The following is a 22,515-nucleotide window of genomic DNA, read 5'->3' as shown; positions in this document are numbered from 1 at the left end:
CAACACATTATTTTGTGAAATAAATGGGATATATTTCACAGATAGTTATACTATTCTTATACTATATTAAATTATATATATATATACATAAAATATTGAATCATCCTTAACCTTCATGTTAAATTCATTATTGCTTTAAACCCACGTAGGAAATAACTTTAACTTAGAATTTGTGAGAAAACACCAGACAGACAGCAAGACAGACAGCCAGACAGACAGACAGACAGACAGACAGACAGACAGACAGACAGACAGACAGACAGACAGACAGACAAACAAAGACAGAGAGACAGACAGACAGACACAGACACAGACAGACAGACAGACAGACAGACAGACAGACAGACAGACAGACAGACAGACACAGACACAGACACAGACACAGACACAGACACAGACAGACAGACAGACAGACAGACAGACAGACAGACAGACAGACAGACATACAGATGCAGCAGCTGTTTCCAAAAAGCTCAGGAACTTGGGGTCAAAGTTCAAATAGTTACACTATCAGCCCCACCCTCAACTTCTCCTAATCCTTTCATGTTGACAGATACACCTGCTACAGAGAGAGAGAGAGAGAGAGAGAGAGAGAGAGAGAGAGAGAGAGAGAGAGAGAGAGAGAGAGAGAGAGAGAGAGAGAGAAAGAGACATAGAGAGACAGACACACACAGAGTGTGTGTGAGAGAGAGAGAGAAGAGAGAGAGAGAGAGAGAGAGAGAGAGAGAGAGAGAGAGAGAGAGAGAGAGAGAGAGAGAGAGAGAGAGAAGGGGGTGAGAATGCTGCACCTGTTGAGTTGTAAGAGAAGACTTCCTCTGCTACTGTGTGTGTGTGTGTGTGTGTGTGTGTGTGTGTGTGTGTGTGTGTGTGTGTGTGTGTGTGTGTGTGTGTGTGTGTGTGTGTGTGTGTGTGTGTGTGTGTGTGTGTGTGTGTGTGTGTGTGTGTGTGTGCGTGCGCGTGCGCGCGTGCGTGCAAGATGTGAGAGCAATCTAATCACTAGCAGATCTCAGAAAGGTCAACTCTTGTCACACACACACACACACACACACACACACACACACACACACACACACACACACACACACACACACACACACACACACACACACACACACACACACACACACAGTGTGCTGCAGAATTCTGTTAGTTTAGTGACGATTAGCATCAGTTTTTTCAAAAAAACATTCAATCCTATTATTTAGTTTTATATTGTTTGTATGTTCACATGCATCATTATGACATTATTATGTATTATCATTATTACATTATGTACTATTATTATTACATTATGTATTATTATTATTACCTTATGTATTATTATTATTATTACATTATTATGTATTATCATTATTACATTATGTATTATTATTATTACATTCTGTATTATCATTATTACATTATGTATTATTATTATTATTATTACATTATGTATTATTATTATTACATTATGTATTATTATTATTATTACATTATGTATTATTATTATTACATTATTATGTATTATCATTATTACATTATGTATTATTATTATTACATTATGTATTATTATTATTATTACATTATGTATTATTATTATTACATTATTATGTATTATCATTATTACATTATGTATTATTATTATTACATTCTGTATTATCATTATGACATTAGTATGTATTATCATTATTACATTATGTATTATTATTCTTATTACATTATGTATTATTATTATTACATTATGTATTATTATTATTATTACATTATGTAATATTATTATTACATTATGTATTATTATTATTACTACATTATGTAGTTCTCAGTAGATCAATACAGGGAATGCTTACAGGAACTACAACTCCCTTGTTGTTTGTCAGTGACTGCTGCCCTCTGCTGGTGGTTGTAGTACTTACAGGCAGCTGTTTGTGAACTGAATTGACCCTAACCATGACATGAAGAAGAATAAATATAAATATTCATAAACATAAATACATTTATAAATATACTGTATAGAAACATTATGTGAACTGGACTAACCTTTGCCTATCCTCATTGAGCCGAATGAATAAGACATTCAAAAACACAATGTAAACATATACATAAACATATATGCATATAAATTAGGTAGCAGGGACACGGTGGTGCAGTCGGTAGCGATGTCGCCTCACAGCTAGAAGGTCCTGGGTTTGATTCCCGCCGGGGACGCTGTGGGCGCTGGGGGAGTGTCTTCTTCTCCACGTCATCAGTACCCATACCCTAGGTAGAGATGCACCGATACCGTAGCGGACATAGAACATGACGTAACCGATCCACGTTCCGATAAAAAAAAAAGTCTCTGGTTTATAAATATATAATATAATCACGCCCATAAGCCCATAGTCAAACCTTTTAGCATATTATTATTATTCAATAAAACGATCCCACAGTCTTATCCAACAAACTTCTCTCACAGCTTCACAGCATGGGAAGCCTGTAGACTGAATACCAAAAACGCTCGTTCAAAAACACAGTCACCCCGGGGAAAATACGGCGGTATTCATAAACGTAACCTCAGTAAACTATGCCTAACCTAACCTTATTCCTAAACGTAACCTTATTAAAACGGGGCCAAAGCCTTAATTCTAACCTTATCCTCAATAAAACAAATACAAGAACCACTGGTCCTCGAAAAAAACAATGGGGCCATGTGTTTTGGGGCGAGTCTTCCGTTTACCTATAAACGTGCAGTGGCATTGCTGAAGAAAGTTTTTTCGTTTGGTGGAGCCAGCACAAACAAAGAAAACATGTCTTAAATTTGGAGATATTTTACATTTGAGACGCCAAAAAGCAGCAGAGCAAAGTGCAATGTACAGTAGTGTTTAACATTTTCCGGGAAATAGCTAATTTTAATTCCTGGGAATTTTCAGACCTTTTCCTTTTTAAATCAATAAATATAGTTTTTCTTAATTATGAATAATTATAGCTTGTAGATTGGCTATTTTCACAATTTGACATTTTTAAAATGAACAGTTTTTCCACCCGACAGCGACAATATATAGTCTATATATGGTTCTGTATCAGTATATGAGTCAGTTTGAACAGATTTCATTCTAATTTGCTACTTTGACTGCCTATGAATTTCATGGGCCTGGGTAGGGCCACCTGGCCTGGCGGAGATCTGCCCTGTTGTGCAGTAGCACAGCAGCAGGTGAAGACAATGAACTTAAACGAGGAGCTGCGCTGTGCACCCAAAACGCACTCAAACAATGTCAAACTATCACATTCTACCTGCTGAAATAAACGTTCCATTTGTATCATTGTTGATAAGAGAACAGAACATGGATGTTGTTTGCAAAAGGATTATTTATTTATTGTCCATCAGAGCGCCGGTGAGGTCACAGCTTATCTCTACTTTTGTAGGATATTGATAGCCTAAACTTGTAATTTTTTTGCAGTTTTTAATTTATATGAGGCTACTTGCTGGATATTGAGACTCAATTTTATATAGTATGTTGTCAAATGTATTAATCTATTTTGTTGTTGATCAAAGTCGGGTTTTGTAGTGTGATTTTGATGTGCACGTGCATGCGCTGCCACTGACAATCAATGAGACAGACAGCTGCAGTTCACTTGTTCTATTGGGTAGTTCTAGTAACATGGTAGTTTGAACATTCTAAAATTCAAGTGTAGGTAGGGTAGGCTACATTAGTGATGATAAAAAAAATCGGACCACATCGGTCTAATACTTTCTTTCTCTCTCTCCCTCTCTCTCTCTCTCTCTCTCTCTCGCACGCACTCTCTCTTGCTCTCTCTCTCCAGCTCTCCAGTCTCTCTTCTATCAAAAGCATTGCTTGGCTTGCGCACATTTTAAGCTGGAATATAGGCTCGAAATCAAACCTACCCACTGTTTATGCAGCGTTTCACTTGATGTTGAATCTCAACTAGTCAACTGGTGTCTACCGTATTGACAGCAGAGGAAACGGTGAAATCAGCGTGCGCAGGGCAAGCAGGGGGGATCACGGCCACTTGTGTTTTATTTTGTTCATTACTGTTACATTCAGTGCGTCCCATATTGGTTCACAACGGGACAATGGGACCCTGCCCTGGTTGGCAACGCGGCAAGTAACTTGGCTAATTATAATAGTAATTCCTCCGCGCTGTAGATAGGCCTTTCTACTAATTAGTATTCATTTCTAACAAGAAAAATAAAAACACCGGGATCCCGGGAACCCATTTCCCGGGAGGTAAATAACCTCGGAATTCCCGGGATTCCTGCATCCCGGGAATCCCGGTGTTAAACACTAATGTACAGTATGTGAAGCCAATGTTCCAAGGGGTGGAAAAAGTGTTTCATCGTATATTCTGTTCCAGTAGGCTTTGTATCATATACAGCGAGCTGTTCCACCTTGTCTGAACGTCTTGCTGAAGACTTTTTGTGTCCTGCCATAGCTCTGTTTGAATGTCTTCAAAGCGGGACTGACTGTGCAACTTGAGAATGTTTGAAATGAGTCACTATTCTCCTTGCATTAGCAAGGGCATCATGTACACTGCGCTGGGAGAGAATCCCCTCGTGAACAACTAGCTGCAGTGTCTGTGCCAAGCAGCCCAAACTATCAACCGGATCGCCTATTTCATGTTACTTGCGTTACTTGTCTCTCAAAACCACATGTAGGCCTACTTTAGCCAGCGTGATCTTCCAGTTATCCAGCATCTCCTTCATTGTGGTTTTAATCAAATCGCTGGTGTGTGAGCCCCTGCACTCTTTCACCTGCAGCACCGCGCTGTTAAAAGCATAATTCTCCGCACTCACCCAATGTACTGTGAGAGACTGATTAGCGACATTGGTCAGAGGACCAGATGTCAGTAGTGAAACTACACAATGAGAGATGTGGTCTCCTTGTTTACAGTGGTTGCTGCTGCATTAAAACAGACCTACAATATTTTATTTATGTTGTGTTTAATACATTTTTAAGAAGCAGCTATGCAAATTTGTATTTATTATTTGTGGGTATTTTCTTTTGGTGATAGATCTATTTGTTTTTCTACTGTTATTACACTTTAAAATATTCTGTAAAAACAATTAAGGAGTGGCCACTTCTTTTGTATTTGCCATTTAAGTATTTGCAGTTTGTACTGCCAGGCACTTGTTCATTTGTTAAAACAAGCCACTTGTTGCCACTTTTTTTGTATTTGCCAGTTGTATGTATTTGCACAGTAAGGCACTTGATTGATAGTTTTGTTATTTGAAGTATTTCAAAGAGTTGCCATTGCATTTTGCACTCAGTTGCACTGACTGCACTCTGTTATTTGAACTGAAGCCTATCCTAAAATTAATAAATGGCTTTAATTGAAAGGTAATGCATTTTTTGTATTTAAAGTTTTTGCTAGGTAGCCTACTGTAAGTATCGGGTATTGGGAAATATCCAAATTAATATATCGGATTGGATCGAAATTGAAAAGAACCTGTATCGGTGCATCTCTAACCCTAGGTGGGGTGTTGGCGAAAGGGCCTTTCTGTGTGGAGTTTGCATGTTCTCCCCGTGTTCCCTAGGGTAGTTACCCTCACAAAAACATGCAGTAATCCTGGTCTCTGTACTGCCCCCCCCTGGTCAGCCAGGGCGCCTGATGGAGGGGAAAGGAACTGGTTGGAATAACGTGTTTCTTCCACGCGCTACGTCCAACCAGGGAAACTCCCCCTGTCAGGTGACAAGAAGGTCAGTCGGCTCTCATGCATTGAAGGAGGCATAAGCTCGGCCCTGGGCTCCCTAGGCTGGTGGGGGGAGTGTAGTGCCCAGGATCACTTAGAAAAATTGTCACCGGGTGGAAAAGGGTTGCAAAATCGTGGGATAAAAATTTAAAAAATAAATACATTAGGTAGTGACCGAACAGTGCAACGCCCCGAGTCAGGATCAAACTCCAAGTCCACGGCTCACCAGTCCTACCAACAACCACCGGCACCAACAAAGCATCTCACTCTGTGGAGCGAGTTATGGCCAGATATCCTCCTATATTAAAGTTATGAATTATTAGAGTTATGGCCAGATATCCTCCTATATTAAAGTTATGAGTTATTAGAGTTATGGCCAGATATCCTCCTATATTAAAGTTATGAGTTATTAGAGTTATGGCCAGATATCCTCCTATATTAAAGTTATGAATTATTAGAGTTATGGCCAGATATCCTCCTATATTAAAGTTATGAGTTATTAGAGTTATGGCCAGATATCCTCCTATATTAAAGTTATGAATTATTAGAGTTATGTCCAGATATCCTCCTATATTTAAGTTATGAATTATTAGAGTTATGGCCAGATATCCTCCTATATTTAAGTTATGAATTATTAGAGTTATGTCCAGATATCCTCCTATATTTAAGTTATGAATTATTAGAGTTATGGCCAGATATCCTCCTATATTTAAGTTATGAATTATTAGAGTTATGGCCAGATATCCTCCTATATTTAAGTTATGAATTATTAGACACAGGATCTGACACGATTATTTTTATCCCCTGAGCAAGCAGGCAGGTTCCATTAGCTCATTGGTAAAGAGTAAGCAGGAAATCAGGTTCAAATCCGGGGTAGAAGAGAAGTTACATAGTGCTGCTTTAATATATTAGAGGAACGTTACATAGTGATGCTTTAATATATTAGAGGAAAGTTACATAGTGCTGCTTTAATATATTAGAGGAACGTTACATAGTGCTGCTTTAATATATTAGAGGAAAGTTACATAGTGCTGCTTTAATATATTAGAGGAACGTTACATAGTGCTGCTTTAATATATTAGAGGAACGTTACATAGTGATGCTTTAATATATTAGAGGAAAGTTACATAGTGCTGCTTTAATATATTAGAGGAACGTTACATAGTGCTGCTTTAATATATTAGAGGAACGTTACATAGTGCTGCTTTAATATATTAGAGGAAAGTTACATAGTGCTGCTTTAATATATTAGAGGAACGTTACATAGTGATGCTTTAATATATTAGAGGAACGTTACATAGTGCTGCTTTAATATATTAGAGGAACGTTACATAGTGATGCTTTAATATATTAGAGATGAGAGGAACGTTACATAGTGCTGCTTTAATATATTAGAGGAACGTTACATAGTGCTGCTTTAATATATTAGAGGAACGTTACATAGTGATGCTTTAATATATTAGAGATGAGAGGAACGTTACATAGTGCTGCTTTAATATATTAGAGGAACGTTACATAGTGATGCTTTAATATATTAGAGGAACGTTACATAGTGATGCTTTAATATATTAGAGATGAGAGGAACGTTACATAGTGCTGCTTTAATATATTAGAGGAACGTTACATAGTGATGCTTTAATATATTAGAGGAAAGTTACATAGTGATGCTTTAATATATTAGAGGAACGTTACATAGTGATGCTTTAATATATTAGAGATGAGAGGAACGTTACATAGTGCTGCTTTAATATATTAGAGGAACGTTACATAGTGATGCTTTAATATATTAGAGGAAAGTTACATAGTGATGCTTTAATATATTAGAGGAACGTTACATAGTGATGCTTTAATATATTAGAGATGAGAGGAACGTTACATAGTGCTGCTTTAATATATTAGAGGAACGTTACATAGTGCTGCTTTAATATATTAGAGGAACGTTACATAGTGATGCTTTAATATATTAGAGGAAAGTTACATAGTGATGCTTTAATATATTAGAGGAACGTTACATAGTGATGCTTTAATATATTAGAGATGAGAGGAACGTTACATAGTGCTGCTTTAATATATTAGAGGAACGTTACATAGTGCTGCTTTAATATATTAGAGGAACGTTACATAGTGATGCTTTAATATATTAGAGGAACGTTACATAGTGCTGCTTTAATATATTAGAGGAACGTTACATAGTGCTGCTTTAATATATTAGAGGAACGTTACATAGTGATGCTTTAATATATTAGAGATGAGAGGAACGTTACATAGTGCTGCTTTAATATATTAGAGGAACGTTACATAGTGATGCTTTAATATATTAGAGATGAGAGGAACGTTACATAGTGCTGCTTTAATATATTAGAGGAACGTTACATAGTGCTGCTTTAATATATTAGAGATGCCTCGTGCTTGGACAGACATATCAGGGGGTTTTGGTATATTATATATTATATTCATGTAATATGTGTATGTATATTTCAGATGAATATAGGAGCTTCCCATGCTTGGACAGACATATCAGGGGGTTGTGGTATATTATATATTATATTAATGTAATATGTGTATGCATATTTCAGATTGTTATAGGAGATGCCCATGCTTGGACATAGACGTATCTGAGGGTCGGGGTAAATCCTGGTGGAACTTGAGGAGAACTTGTTTCACCATCGTGGAACACAACTACTTTGAAACCTTCATCATCTTCATGATTCTGCTGAGCAGTGGAGCACTGGTAAATATAATAATAATAATAATAATAATAATAATAATAATAATAATAATAATAATAATAATAAGATAATAGTAATAATAATAATAATACAAATAATGGTAAATATTATAATATTAATAACAATAATAATGATGATTCTACTCCACTGAGCTCCTACATTTTGTAAACCTTTGTCTGTCCGTCTGTCTGTCTGTCTGTCTGTCTGTCTGTCTGTCTGTCTGTCTGTCTGTCTGTCTGTCTGTCTGTCTGTCTGTCTGTCGTGCCTGCCTGCCTGCCTGCCTGCCTGCCTGCCTGCCTGCCTGCCTGCCTGCCTGCCTGCCTGCGTGCGTGCGTGCGTGCGTGCGTGCCTGCGTGCGTGCGTGCGTGCCTGCGTGCGTGCGTGCGTGCCTGCGTGCCTGCGTGCGTGTGTGTGATTTCAGACACAGCCCTGTAATGTAAGATTTCAGTTTTGTAGTCCCGTCTTGACCTCATCCTGGAACAGAGGAGAGTTATAAAGATCATCCTAGAATATGACCTTTGATCTTTCACCCTAGGCATTTGAAGACATCTACCTGGAACAGAGGAGAGTGATAAAGATCATCCTAGAATATGACCTTTGATCTTTGACCCTAGGCATTTGAAGACATCTACCTGGAACAGAGGAGAGTGATAAAGATCATCCTAGAATACGCTGACCAGGTGTTCACCTTCGTCTTCATCATAGAGATGCTTCTGAAATGGGTCGCTTATGGATTCAAGACCTACTTCACTAACGCCTGGTGTTGGCTGGACTTTCTGATAGTAGACGTAAGTTATTGTTGTTATCATTATTTTTATTATTTCTATTATTATTATTATTATTATTATTATTATTATTATTACTATTGATTGAATATTTTATTAGACAGAAATGTGAAAACAGCACAGAGTTCAGTCAAACACTTTGTCTGAAAGGATAACACCCAAAAAGTTGTTTCCATTGGGGTCCTAGGTATTCAATTCATCAACATATAAAATAGCACCAAAACATTCAATATCATCATAATATAAAACATTATATGTACATAGTAGAATTATGTAAATGTGTGCATTATGTAAATGTTTACATAATCATGTCTCACCTCTGTTTTCTGGACTGGTTGCTAGTCGTCAGAGCTCTGGTAGAGCAATTACACAAGCATTAACTAATGGTGACTGTATTGTTCCCACAAGATCCAACACATTGGGACAGTCTGCCTTCTCAGTTAAGGGGGAAACCCTTTGGAACTCTTTGCCTACGGTTCTAAAACTACAGTCGGATGGTAATGTGTTTAACAGAGGTTCTAAAACTAGAGGTGTTTAACAGAGGTTCTAAAACTACAGACAGATGGTAATGTGTTTAACAGAGGTTCTAAAACTAGAGGTGTTTAACAGAGGTTCTAAAACTACAGACGGATGGTAATGTGTTTAACAGAGGTTCTAGAACTAGAGGTGTTTAACAGAGGTTCTAAAACTAGAGGTGTTTAACAGAGGTTCTAAAACTAGAGGTGTTTAACAGAGGTTCTAAAACTACAGACAGATGGTAATGTGTTTAACAGAGGTTCTAAAACTAGAGGTGTTTAACAGAGGTTCTAAAACTAGAGGTGTTTAACAGAGGTTCTAAAACTACAGACAGATGGTAATGTGTTTAACAGAGGTTCTAAAACTAGAGGTGTTTAACAGAGGTTCTAAAACTAAAGACAGATGGTAATGTGTTTAACAGAGGTTCTAAAACTAGAGGTGTTTAACAGAGGTTCTAAAACTAGAGACGGATGGTAATGTGTTTAACAGAGGTTCTAAAACTAGAGGTGTTTAACAGAGGTTCTAAAACTAAAAACAGATGGTAATGTGTTTAACAGAGGTTCTAGAACTAGAGGTGTTTAACAGAGGTTCTAAAACTACAGACAGATGGTAATGTGTTTAACAGAGGTTCTAAAACTAAAAACAGATGGTAATGTGTTTAACAGAGGTTCTAAAACTAGAGGTGTTTAACAGAGGTTCTAGGACTACAGACGGATGGTAATGTGTTTAACAGAGGTTCTAAAACTACAGACGGATGGTAATGTGTTTAACAGAGGTTCTAAAACTAGAGGTGTTTAACAGAGGTTCTAAAACTAAAGACAGATGGTAATGTGTTTAACAGAGGTTCTAAAACTAGAGGTGTTTAACAGAGGTTCTAAAACTACAGACAGATGGTAATGTGTTTAACAGAGGTTCTAGAACTAGAGGTGTTTAACAGGGGTTCTAAAACTACAGACGGATGGTAATGTGTTTAACAGAGGTTCTAGAACTAGAGGTGTTTAACAGAGGTTCTAAAACTACAGACGGATGGTAATGTGTTTAACAGAGGTTCTAAAACTAGAGGTGTTTTAACAGAGGTTCTAAAACTACAGACAGATGGTAATGTGTTTAACAGAGGTTCTAGAACTAGAGACAGATGTAATAGATGGTGACACACACACACACACACACACACACACACACACACACACACACACACACACACACACACACACACACACACACACACACACACATACACACACACACCAACTAGTGTTGCCATGTATGCTAATTATAAGCGACCTTGTTTTCTGTAAAGTTGTAAATATTGGTAGTTGCTTCTTATATGTTATTATCATTTTGTTGTGAGCTTGTAGATCGGCTATTTCCAAATAGAATCAGAATCAGAATCAGAATCAGAATCAGAATCAGTTTTATTGTCACATCACAGGTTTACAAGGTAAAAAGTGGGTGAAATTCTTTTTTGTACATCGTTCCCATCGCAACGTTAGTTTCCATAGAAAGAAGAGGGGGGGGGGGGGGAGAAGAAGAGGGTGGGGGGCAGGTGGGAAGGAGATCAAAAACAAGAGAGCAACAGAAGGCCAGACAAGTTATCTACATATTTACAAATTACCTGAGATAATAAAAAAACTAAAAAACTAAACTAAGGTGCCTGAGCATAGCAGCAATGTATTGTATACTGTGCATGTTATACTTATACTGTGCATGATAGACAAAGGACGTTAAGGTGCTTAGAGGAAAAGGAGCACAATAGAAAGACCCAAAAAAAGTCAGTGCGTTATACAAGGGATTAAGGTGCAAAAGGTCAGTGCGTGTCCACCTAGAGTGGACTGACCCTAGTATAATCCGCATGTAGCTCCATGAGGGAGTGCAACAAAAGTCATTTGTACCTGGTGTAGTCCACAGGTGTGTCCGAGGGGGGGGCTAAAGTCCAAGTAATTGTCCCTGGTATAATCCACAGGTGTGTTCAGGAAGAGCCAGAAAAGTCTGCGCCGCCTGCTGTCAGGCTGCTGAACTCATCCAGGCTTATGCCCCATTCAGCATTCTGACAGCAGTTGGATTGAAACTACACCAAAATCTGGTGGTGGAACTCTTGATACTGCGGTAGAGCCCCTTGCCCGGTTGCGGTCGTGGTAGGGGGTTGAACAGTCTGTGACTTGGGTGGTGCTTGTCCTTGATGATGCGCTTGGCTTTGACCACGCACCGCTTTTTGTACAGTTCCTGGAGCGCTGGGAGCTCGATTCCCATTATCCGCTCTGCCGATCGCACTACTCGTTGTAGGCTGACCTTTTCTCGGGCAGTGCAGTTCCCGTACCAGGCCGTGACACAGCCTGTTAGGATGCCTTCAACAGAACTGTTGTAGTACAGCCTGAGGATGCGACGTCCTACTCCGAGCTTCTTCAGGCGGCGGAGCCAGTACAGTCGCTGCTGAGCCTTTTTCCTCACGTGTGTGGAGTGCGTCTCCCATTTGAGGTCCTCCTCGATGTGTACTCCGAGGAACTTGAACTCGCTGACCCTTTCCACTGCAGCACCGTCGATGAGGATGGGCGCATGGTCTCTCCGCGGCCTCCTGAAGTCCACGATCAGTTCTTTGGTCTTGTCGACGTTAAGAGAGAGGTTGTTCTCACGACACCAGTGTGCCAGTGATTTGATCTCCTCTCTGTAGTCAGACTCGTCGTTGTTGACGATTCGGCCTATCACTGTCGTGTCGTCCGCGTACTTTATGATGGTGTTGGAGACGTGTGTGGCTATGCAGTCATACGTGTACAGGGAGTAGAGGAGAGGGCTCAGCACGCATCCCTGGGGTGCTCCGGTGTTGAGGGTCAGGGGGTCGGATGTGATGCTGCCCATTCTCACCACCTGATGTCGGTTGGACAAGAAGTCCTGTATCCAGTCGCACATGCTTGGGTGTAGCCCTAGGTGTCTGAGCTTTTTGTCAAGTATTGCTGGGACAATGGTGTTGAATGCTGAGCTGTAGTCCACGAACAGCATACGTACATATTTGTCCTTCAGCAGCTTGTTGTCCATGTGCGAGAGGACGGTGTGGAGAGCCATGGCAATAGCGTCGTCGGTGGATCTGTTTTTGCGGTATGCATACTGCCACGGATCCAGCGAGGCAGGTAGCGTGGAGCTGATGTATTCCCTCACCAGTTTCTCGAAACACTTGCTGACGATCGGGGTGAGAGCAACAGGTCTCCAGTCGTTCAGGCATGTCACTTTGGCCTTTTTGGGAATGGGCACAATGGTTGACATTTTGAACCCCGCAGGGACCACAGCCAGGGAGAGGGAGAGGTTAAAGATGTCAGCGAAGACACCCGCCAGCTGGTCTGCACATGTCTTAAGGACCCGGCCTGGAATCCCATCAGGTCCGGCTGCCTTGTGGATGTTGACCCGTGTGAAGGCTGTACGCACTTCTCTCTCCGAGATGGTTAGAGGAGGGTTCTCCTCTGCTGGTGCTGCTGATGGCCCTGCTTGGCTGCCGCGGTTGGAGCTGATCTCAAACCGGCCGTAGAAAGTGTTCAGTTCGTTGGGGAGGGAGGCAGGCGGGTTCACCTCGCTTCTGGTTCTTGTTTTGCAGTCTGTCAAGGTGTGTACTGCCTGCCATGTGCTCCTGATGTCGCCACTGCTGAGTTTGTCTTGCATCTTTTTTGTGTAGGCCTTTTTCGCCTTCCTGATGGCGCTGTTTAGGGCCGCGCGCGTCGTGTTGCGCGTTTCCACGTCGCCAGATTTGAAACCAGCGTCCCGTTCATGCAGATGTGCACGTACTCCGCTGTCCATCCATGGTTTCTGATTGGGATAGATCCGAACTGTCTTTTTTGGGACTATGTCATCTATGCACTTGCTGATAAAGCCAGTGACTGAGTCTGAGAGTTCGTTGATGTTATTCCCAGCGGCGTTCTTAAACATCCCCCAGTCAGTCTGGTAGAAGCAGGATTGTAGCATAGCGTCTGTGTCCTCAGACCAGATTCGGATTTCCTTCTCAACGACCGGCTCCCTTTTTAGCCTCTGTTTGTAGGCAGGTAGCAGCTGGATGGCGTCGTGGTCAGAGCTTCCTAGCGGTGGGCGGCGGAGAGCTTTGTATCCATCCTTGAAGGGCGTGTAGCAGTGGTCAAGAATATTGTCACCACGGGTACTGCAGGCGACATGCTGGTGGAATTTGGGAAAGACCTTTTTTAAGTCTGTCCGGTTGAAGTCGCCTAGGCAGATGACTGCGCAGTCCGGGTGGCGATTTTCTTGTGCACTGATCGCCTGGTGTAATTCCCTCATAGCTGTGTCCTTATTAGCTCCAGGATGAATGTAAACAACGGCTACAATCACGATGCTGAAGTCGCGTGGTAGGTAGAAAGGACGGCAGGCTATGATTAAAAGTTCAAGGTCTGGTGAGCAGTGACTGTCTAGGATTTTAACATCTTTGCACCAGTTGTTGTTGATCAAGGCACAAACTCCCCCCCCACGTTGCTTACCGCTCAGTACAGGATCTCTGTCCTTCCTATACGCGGTGAAGCCAGGAGGAGTGATAGAAGAATCAGATGCTAACTCCGTTAGCCACGTCTCTGTTAGCACAACAATACTAGTCCTCCTCGTCTCTGCGTTGTATTTAACGCGCGCCAGTAATTCGTCCATAGTGGTCACTGTTCTTGATTCACACAGAGATCTAACGTTCGCTAGCAGGATTGAAGGCAGTGCAGGTTTATATCCACGTTTTGTTGTTCTTACGAGAACTCCCGCTCTAGTGCCTCTTCGCCACGGTCTTTTTCGTCGGGGGTTTGTTGATCCAGCCGGAACAAAGGGGACCCCACCCCCCACCCAGCCGAGTGGAAGGTTTTCAGCAAAAAAGTCCGGAATTCTGTGTGTAATCGCTGTGCTAATGTCCATAAGTGCTTGTCTGTCATAACTCCTTAGACACGCGACGGTGTAGGGAAAGAAGAGAAGGCTAAAAAATACTAAAAAGATGGAAAAACGTTGCGAGCATGTACGAATGCGGCCGTCCTTCATGGCGCTTCCGGTCAGCAGCCGATGCATATAGGTTTAAAGTGCTCATGTAATAATGATAATAATAAACTTTATTTGTATACAGTGACGCTCGGATCTGTATACAAATACAGTGACGCTCGGATCCAAGATGGCGGCACGCATGTTTCCACGCTCTGCATGTTATGTTTGTTTTAACGTTTTAATCGTTTTAATGTAAAACCACTACGGCGTAGTGGTTGTATCAGAAATACTAAGCTGCCCAAAACCAATGGCCTGACTGTTATCAGGCGCTGCTTTAAACACTTATCTGAACAGGCCTTCCTTCATGACTTGGCTGCAGTTGATTGGTTTCGCATGTCCTTAATTCCATCAATGGATGAGGCCTTTCGGTTCTTTCATGAACAGTTTCTCTATCTGATGAATAAACATGCACCTCTCAAAAAAAAATCAGAATTAAGAACCGAGCAAATCCCTGGTTCTCTAGGGACCTGGCTGACCTGATACATGTAAGAAATAGGCAATGGTCACTTGCAAGAAAGTCAAAATCAAGTCATGATTGGCTTCTGTTTCGTGTCTTGAGAAATAAATGTACGGTCCTCACTAGGAAGTTGAGATCGGAACATTATTTATCTCTCACTACTGATACCTCCAGTAATCATTTTACCTTCTGGAGAGTAGTCAAAACCCTTCAACAGAAAGGAGCAGCAGGCTCCCCGCCTAAGATTCGGGTTGGCGAGTCCTTTATTTCCGACAAAAAAAATATGTCTAATGCTTTCAATTTGCATTTGAAAAGGGCGGGACACATTTTTGATGAGCAAAATGCCAATGCTCCTCAGCAAGAAGGAAAACGCTGACTCATCTGTTGTTTTGGATTTCAATTTTGACTTCTCTCCCATCCTGGTATCGGATGTTGTGCATGCCCTGTCCACCCTGGACCCTAAAAAGTCTGCTGGCCCAGATGGCCTTGACCCTTTTTTCTTAAAATTATCATCGGCTGTCATTGCCCAACCTGTTACTGATATGTTCAACATCTCCCTATCCACTCAAAGTTTACCTGAAGAGTGGAAACAAGCAAATGTTTCCACTCTTCTCAAGGCTGGCGACCCTTGTGACGTAAACAACTATAGGCCTATCTCTAACCTCTCTGCCTTGGCAAAGATCTTAGAAGGTCAAGTATCAAAACAGGTAAAAGTTTTTTTTGATTCACACTCTATTTTAAACCCCATGCAGTCAGGTTTTATAGCAAAACATAGTACTGTAACGGCGTGCCTTAATGTTATTGATGACATCAGGGCAGCCTTGGGTAACAAATCTTTTTGTGCTGCCTTATTCATTGACTTGAGCAAGGCCTTCGATACCGTGGATCCTCAGGTACTGCTCAAGGTCCTTTCTAATGCTGTTTTTTGCCACAATGTGCTAGGTTGGTTCAAAAACTATTTAGTTGGCCACACACAGTGTGTCAAATTTGGCGATACCATTTCTGATCCCATCACCCTTGAGAAAGGAGTCCCTCAAGGCTCCATTCTTGGTCCATTGCTTTTTCTTCTGTATGTCAATCATCTAAGCATTGTAAGTATCACATGTATGCTGACGATACAATTCTGTATTCTTGTGCCCCTTCTTTTGATGTGGCAGTGTCAAACCTGGCCTCAGATTTTGTCTCTTTGCAGCATGAACTGGTAAATAGAAAATTGCAACTAAACGGTCAAAAAAACAAGGCCATCATATTTGCTCCAAATAGTACTGACATCATCCTCCCAAACATCACCACCTTGGATGGAGTAACCATCGAATGGGTGGTGCTTTACAAATATCTTGGGATTTGGTTGGACAATAAGCTAAATTTCAATCACCACATTGAAGCATTGGCTAAGAAGTTAAAGTTCACACTGAGCTTCTTTTACAGAATGAAGTCCTGTTTTTCTCCTGCCTCACAAAAAAGGCTGGTCACTAGCCTTTTTATGTCGCAACTCGACTACGGCGACACTGTGTACCGATTCGCCTGTTCCTCAACATTGGGCAGACTTGATCCCCTTTATCATTCTGCATTGAGGTTCATTACCAGCTCCACCTACAGGACACACCATTGTATTCTGTACTCCTTAGTAGGGTGGTCCTCCTTAGCATCTCGCAGGTTGCTACATTGGTACGCTTTTATCTATAAAGCCATTCTTGGTAATTCCCCTACTTACATTTGTTCAAAATTTGAACTTGTCCAAAATTCGCTTAACCTCAGATCAAATGCTTGGATGCGCTACGTCGTACCCAATACCACATCTGAGGCAGGGAAAAAAAAACTTGCGTTTTTTGGGCCCTGGTCGTGGAATGATCTACAGACCAGAGTAAAATTGGCTTCTCTGATCCCCCTAGTGTCTTTTAAGAGGATTGCCATGGACACACTCTCCAGCCATTGCTCCTGCTTTGACGAGTAGCAAATGCTGTGATCTTAGTTAGTAGTTTTATGATGTATTGTTGTTATTAGCCTTTAATAGTCTGTATTTGGTGCTATTTAGACTCTCTCTGAGCCTCCTTTTGTAGTAGGTTTTTGGTATTACGGATGTCATGTTTTTCTTTGTTATGTCCTGTATTGTTGTTACTGGCAGAGCTGTGTAACATTATTTGCCTCTTCTCTTGGCCAGTGCACACTCGTAAAAGAGACAATGGTCTCAATGTGATTTTATTGGTTAAATGAAGGTTAAATAAAATAAAAATATAGCACCTTTCATGACATGAAATGCAGCTCCAAGTGCTTTACAGAGCAATAATACAATTACAGTTACAACCAATTTAACAATAAAGCAAAAAAAACAGAAAATCAAAAGCATAAAACAACATTAAAATAATAGCAAAAGGCAGTGAATCAGGCAATACAGTGAGGACATGGGTAACAACACAGAGATTTAAAAATCAACCAAACATCAGCTAAAAGCAAGAGTCTTGAGCTGTGCTTTAAAGCTATCGACAGAGGCTGTGTCTTAGGTGTAATGGGAGTTATTCCACGCTGTCGGTCCGTAAAAGCAGAATGCTGCTTCACCGTATTTTTTATATGTCATTGTAGGCACCTCGAGCAGGTCGGCACTTGAAGACCTGAGGGGCCGGTTTGGAACATATCTCTCTAGGCAGTCATAGAGGTAGGAAGGTGCCAGACCATATAGAGCTTTATAAACTAGTAAAATAATTTTAAAATCAATCCTAAAAACAACCGGGAACCAGTGTAGTGAAGCTAGATCTGGAATAATATGTTCTCTCATCCTAGTTTTAGTTAAAACTCTGGCTGTCGCATTTTGAACAAGTTGTAATCTGTCAGTTGTTTTTTTGGTAGGCCAGAGTAGAGTGCGTTGCAGTAATCAAGCCGAGAGAAAACAAAAGCGTGGATCAACGTTTTTGCATCGCCCAACGACAGATAGTCTCTAATTCGCGCAATATTTCTAAGATGAGAGAAAGCAATCCTGGTAACATGATTAATGTGTGTATCAAAATTCAATTCAGAATCGATAATAACCCCCAGGTTCTTTACTGTAGTGTTACTTTCTACAGTCAGGTTACCAAGTCTACTTATTATTGATTCTCTCTGATCACTACTTCTGTTCAGAACTTCTGTTTTATCCTCATTTAGCTTAAGAAAGTTCTCACTCATCCAGCATTTTATACTGGACAGACAGGTCAACAATGGGTCTAGAGCACAGGGGTCGTCTGGAGCTACTGAAAGATATAGCTGAGTATCATCAGCATAGAAATGGAAGTTCACTCCGTGATCGCGATGAGTTCTCCCAGCGGCAGTATATACAGGGAGAACAATAAAGGACCCAGAATTGAGCCCTGTGGAATACCAGAACAGATGTCGTGTTTGTCTGAATCAAAGTCAGCTAGACTGACAAAATAGTTTCTGCCTGTTAGGTATGAGTAAAACCAAAACAAGGCTGTGCCTGACAAACCCATCCAGTACTCCAGGCGTTGTATTAGAATTGTGTCATCAATCGTATCAAAAGCAGCCGTTAAATCAAGAAGTAGGAGAACGGATACATTTTTATTGTCAGACCATCTAAGACCTTGCCCAGAAATGGCATATTAGAAATTGGTCTATAATTACCCAGCACCGATGGATCAAGGTTGTGTTTCTTGAGTAAAGGCCTGACTACAGCCGTTTTCAGTGAGTCCGGAAAGACGCCTCTTTGAGAAACGAGGTGGGTATTGCATCCAGTTAACAGGATGATGATGTCCTATGCAGTGTTGGGTAACGTGCGTTAGTAACGTAACGCCGTTACGTAATATATTACCGAATTGCGGTAACGGGTAATATAACGCATTAGTACAAGGAGAAGCTGTAATATATTATTAAAATGACACTACGTTACTACGTTACTTTGTGAGTTACCCACCAAAGTGAAGGTGTTTTTTTTATCCACCCACAAAGCCGCAGCATCTAGCCTAGTAAAGGTATTAAATTGATTGTCAGTTGCTGGCAGCAGTGTGCACATCTAATCGCAAAAACCCGACGCTTATTTTGTCTTGATCAACAGCAATACATTTGACAAAATACAGCGAAATCCCAAAATTCTTAATAGCCAGTAGGCCTACAGTAAGCAATAGAAATTAACTGCAAACAAATTCAAAGTTATATGCTATTAATATCACATAAAAGTAGAGAAAAGCTGTGATCTCACCTCACAAACAAATGGACAAGAAATAATCCTTTTGCAAACAACATCCATTTTCTGTTCGTTTGTCAACAATGATCTAAATGGAAAGTTTATTTCAGCAGCTAGAATGTGACAGTGTTTGAGCCGTTTTCGCTGCGCAGGCCAGTCCTCGTTTAGGTTCATTGCTTTCACCTGATGTTCTACTGTGCGCAACAGGGCATATCTCCGCCAGGCCAGGTTTACCTACCCAGGCCATGAAATTCATAGGCAGTCATATTGGCCAATTAGAATGAAATCTGCTAAAACTGACTCATATACTGATACAGAACCATATATAGGCTATTAGTCCATGAGCCAGAGCCCCAAAATTGAGCAATGATTATCGAAAGAGTGGGAAAACCAAACCTATATTAAATTATTAATAGGGTCAATACGAGTAAATAAATGTATGATAACCTTTCCACAGGAGCAGCTTTTTCATGGTTATCACACATTTTGTTATTTTCCCCATACGTACATGACAGGTGAAAAAATGACAAAATTTAAAAAAGAGTTATCATAATGAAACTGCCTGAGTTGATTACTTACATGAAGACAATGATTTATCGTATTACAAGTTTTCTGAGATTGTATATTTAAATATGCATATTAGGCATTAGGAAATTATGCCCAAATTTGCATAACTTTCCAGAATCAACATTGGAACATTGGACAAAGCCAGAGTCAACATTCTTATTTCATTTTGTTAAGATGTTGGAGTCAAAGGTTTTTAACAAGCGAATATTCAATATCTGGCTCAATTTTGGGGCTCTGGCTCATGGACTAAATGCCTAATTTGCATATTTAAATATACAATTTCAGAAAACTTGTAATACGATAAATCATTGTCTTCATGTAAGTAATCAACTCAGGAAGTTTCATTATGATAACTCTTTTTAAAATTGTGTCATTTTTTTCACCTGTCATGTACGTATGGGGAAAATAACAAAATGTGTGATAACCATGAAAAAGCTGCTCCTGTGGAAAGGTTATCATATATTTATTTACTCGTATTGACCCTATGAACAATTTAATATAGGTTTGGTTTTGCCCACTCTTTCGATAATGAAATCTTGTCTGGCTCATGGACTATATATATATTGTCGCTGTTGGATGGAAACCTTGTATGTTTTTTTTTTTTATTATTATTTTAAAACAATTTAAAATTGTGAAAATAGCCAATCTGCAAGCTATAATTATTAATAATTAAGAAATATTATATTTTAAATAGTGAAAAATCAACTAAAGTCATTATTAGTGCAAGTTCAATCACATTTCATTTGAATGAAAATAACTTGTGGGGAAAATACATAAAATCTCTAATCTGTGAATCTAATGTGATTCATGTGACCCCTACTTCAGTCAGTGAAGACCAGGGCTGAAAGTGACATATATTGAGACCAGTATAACTTTGTACAAATATTTGCCAACACATTATTTTGTGAAATAAATGGGTTATATTTCACAGATTGTTATTCTTGTACTATAGTAAAATAAAATCATCCTACAAGTTCAATTCTTTCCGTGGACTTAATTTTTTTTTATGGCCTTCCTGCCCTGGCATTTGGCCTTTGTGCCCTAAAAAAATGGCAACACCAAAGGCCAAGTGGCCTTGCCCTAAAATGACGAAATTCCAGGCCTGGTTACAAGTTAGTTTGTAGATTTGGATTAATTATTACATTTCAGCTATTTGAAAATAGCAGATCTACAAGCACTTTCATTTGCATTCTATGTTGTTCATGCGGTCCTTGTTCTGTGGACTTTAATTTAAAAAAAGGTATAGAAAGAGGCTTGTGTCTTGTCATGTCATTATAGGCTATATTATAGAAGGTATAATAGGTCTATTTATTAATTGATTAATTTAAGTAAATCAATTGATTCATTAATGTAATTTATAATCCTATCTTATAATTTAAATGTTTGCCCATCTCTGTCAAAAAATATTTTGGGGGTTTAAATAATAATACAAAATCTAGATTATTTAATTTGTAGCTTTTTTTTAAAGTAACTAAAAAGTAATATGTAATATTAATATATTACTTTTGCTCAGACAGTAATATGTAACGAAATGTATTGCTTTAAAAGGAAGGTAATAAGTAATAGTAATATATTACTAAAATAAATTAACTTGCCCAACAAGTTTTGCCCTGAGAGTGTTCCAGGAGAAGGCCTTGTCCTGGGTTTCTCGGAAACCACGCTAGTGCTAGTTGGCTGCTTGTTGGCACGGTCTTGTCCGTTGCTCTGAGACTGTGGAATCCCATAATGTTGATTCACTTCCACATTCACTCTTAAACGGTGTAATTCCGTTTCCAGCACTGCAATCTTTTGAAGCAGTTTTTGGTAGTTCTCTATTGAAATAGTCGGGAACATCCTGATGCTAATTACCTTTGGCTATATGCCACGTACCCAGTCACTGGAGGTTGAAAAATAGTATATTGAAATATGGCAAAAGCTTGTATCTATAGAAAAAATAGAGTCCCATGGGTTTATAAATATCCAGGATCCATTCGTGGTTTCTCAAAGAAAAATAAAACATGGATATCAGCAGAAGAATGGAAGCATAGGGCAGAGCGAGCAGCAAAGACGTCCTCACTGTACGAGAGCAAACAAAAAGTAGCCTAATAGTCACTTAAATCTTTGGGCTTGTTTTCATTGACCTGGTTGCTTATTTCTCTGTCAGAAATCTGGCAACCCTGTCATTGTTTACACCAACGAAGAAGAAAATGCGGAAGCAATCTCCTTTCCAAGACCAGTAAAAAAGACTATATTATGTTGCAAAAACATTAAGTCATTACGGCACCATAGCATGGTTAATACATTTTCTTTTGGGATGTACAATACATGAAAATTACGGGAATAATAACGCGACTTGCGTCGATAACTAATGTAGAGCGGACATTACCGCGTTTGGCTAAAAACAGTGTGTTAGTAATATAAATTAAGCTAACTATTAGCCAAATTTGGCTAATAGTTAGCCAAATTATTTTTTATTTATTATTTTCCATTTCACATTAACTCATTTATATCATATTTACATGCCGAGTTAAGCTCTGACATTTAAGTGATATGTAGCCTGATATTACCAGATTGCTATAGTGGGTTTAGAATATTTTAGTCGATTTTTTTTCATCTGCTCATTTCAGCTCTGGTGGAAAATGAGCACA

At 39.7% G+C, this 22,515-nt stretch overlaps 1 protein-coding gene across 1 annotated transcript in view; it reads left to right on the top strand.

The window, feature by feature from the left end:
* Positions 1 to 22,515, top strand: part of scn4ab (sodium channel, voltage-gated, type IV, alpha, b) — a gene marked incomplete at its 5' end in the record, with an annotated part of 64,738 nt that overhangs the window by 22,593 nt on the left and 19,630 nt on the right. The window contains 2 exons of the mRNA XM_080447426.1: positions 8,242 to 8,396; positions 9,009 to 9,182. Of these exons, the coding sequence (XP_080303552.1) occupies positions 8,242 to 8,396; positions 9,009 to 9,182 (329 nt within the window). The remainder of the gene's footprint in view (positions 1 to 8,241; positions 8,397 to 9,008; positions 9,183 to 22,515) is intronic.

This window comes from Gymnoscopelus braueri (genome assembly GCF_963280865.1).
Source record: "Gymnoscopelus braueri genome assembly, chromosome: 13".
NCBI classification, from domain to species: Eukaryota; Metazoa; Chordata; class Actinopteri; order Myctophiformes; family Myctophidae; genus Gymnoscopelus; species Gymnoscopelus braueri.
The sequence above is the reverse complement of the archived record's forward strand: the minus strand, read 5'-3'. Positions and strand labels throughout refer to the sequence as shown.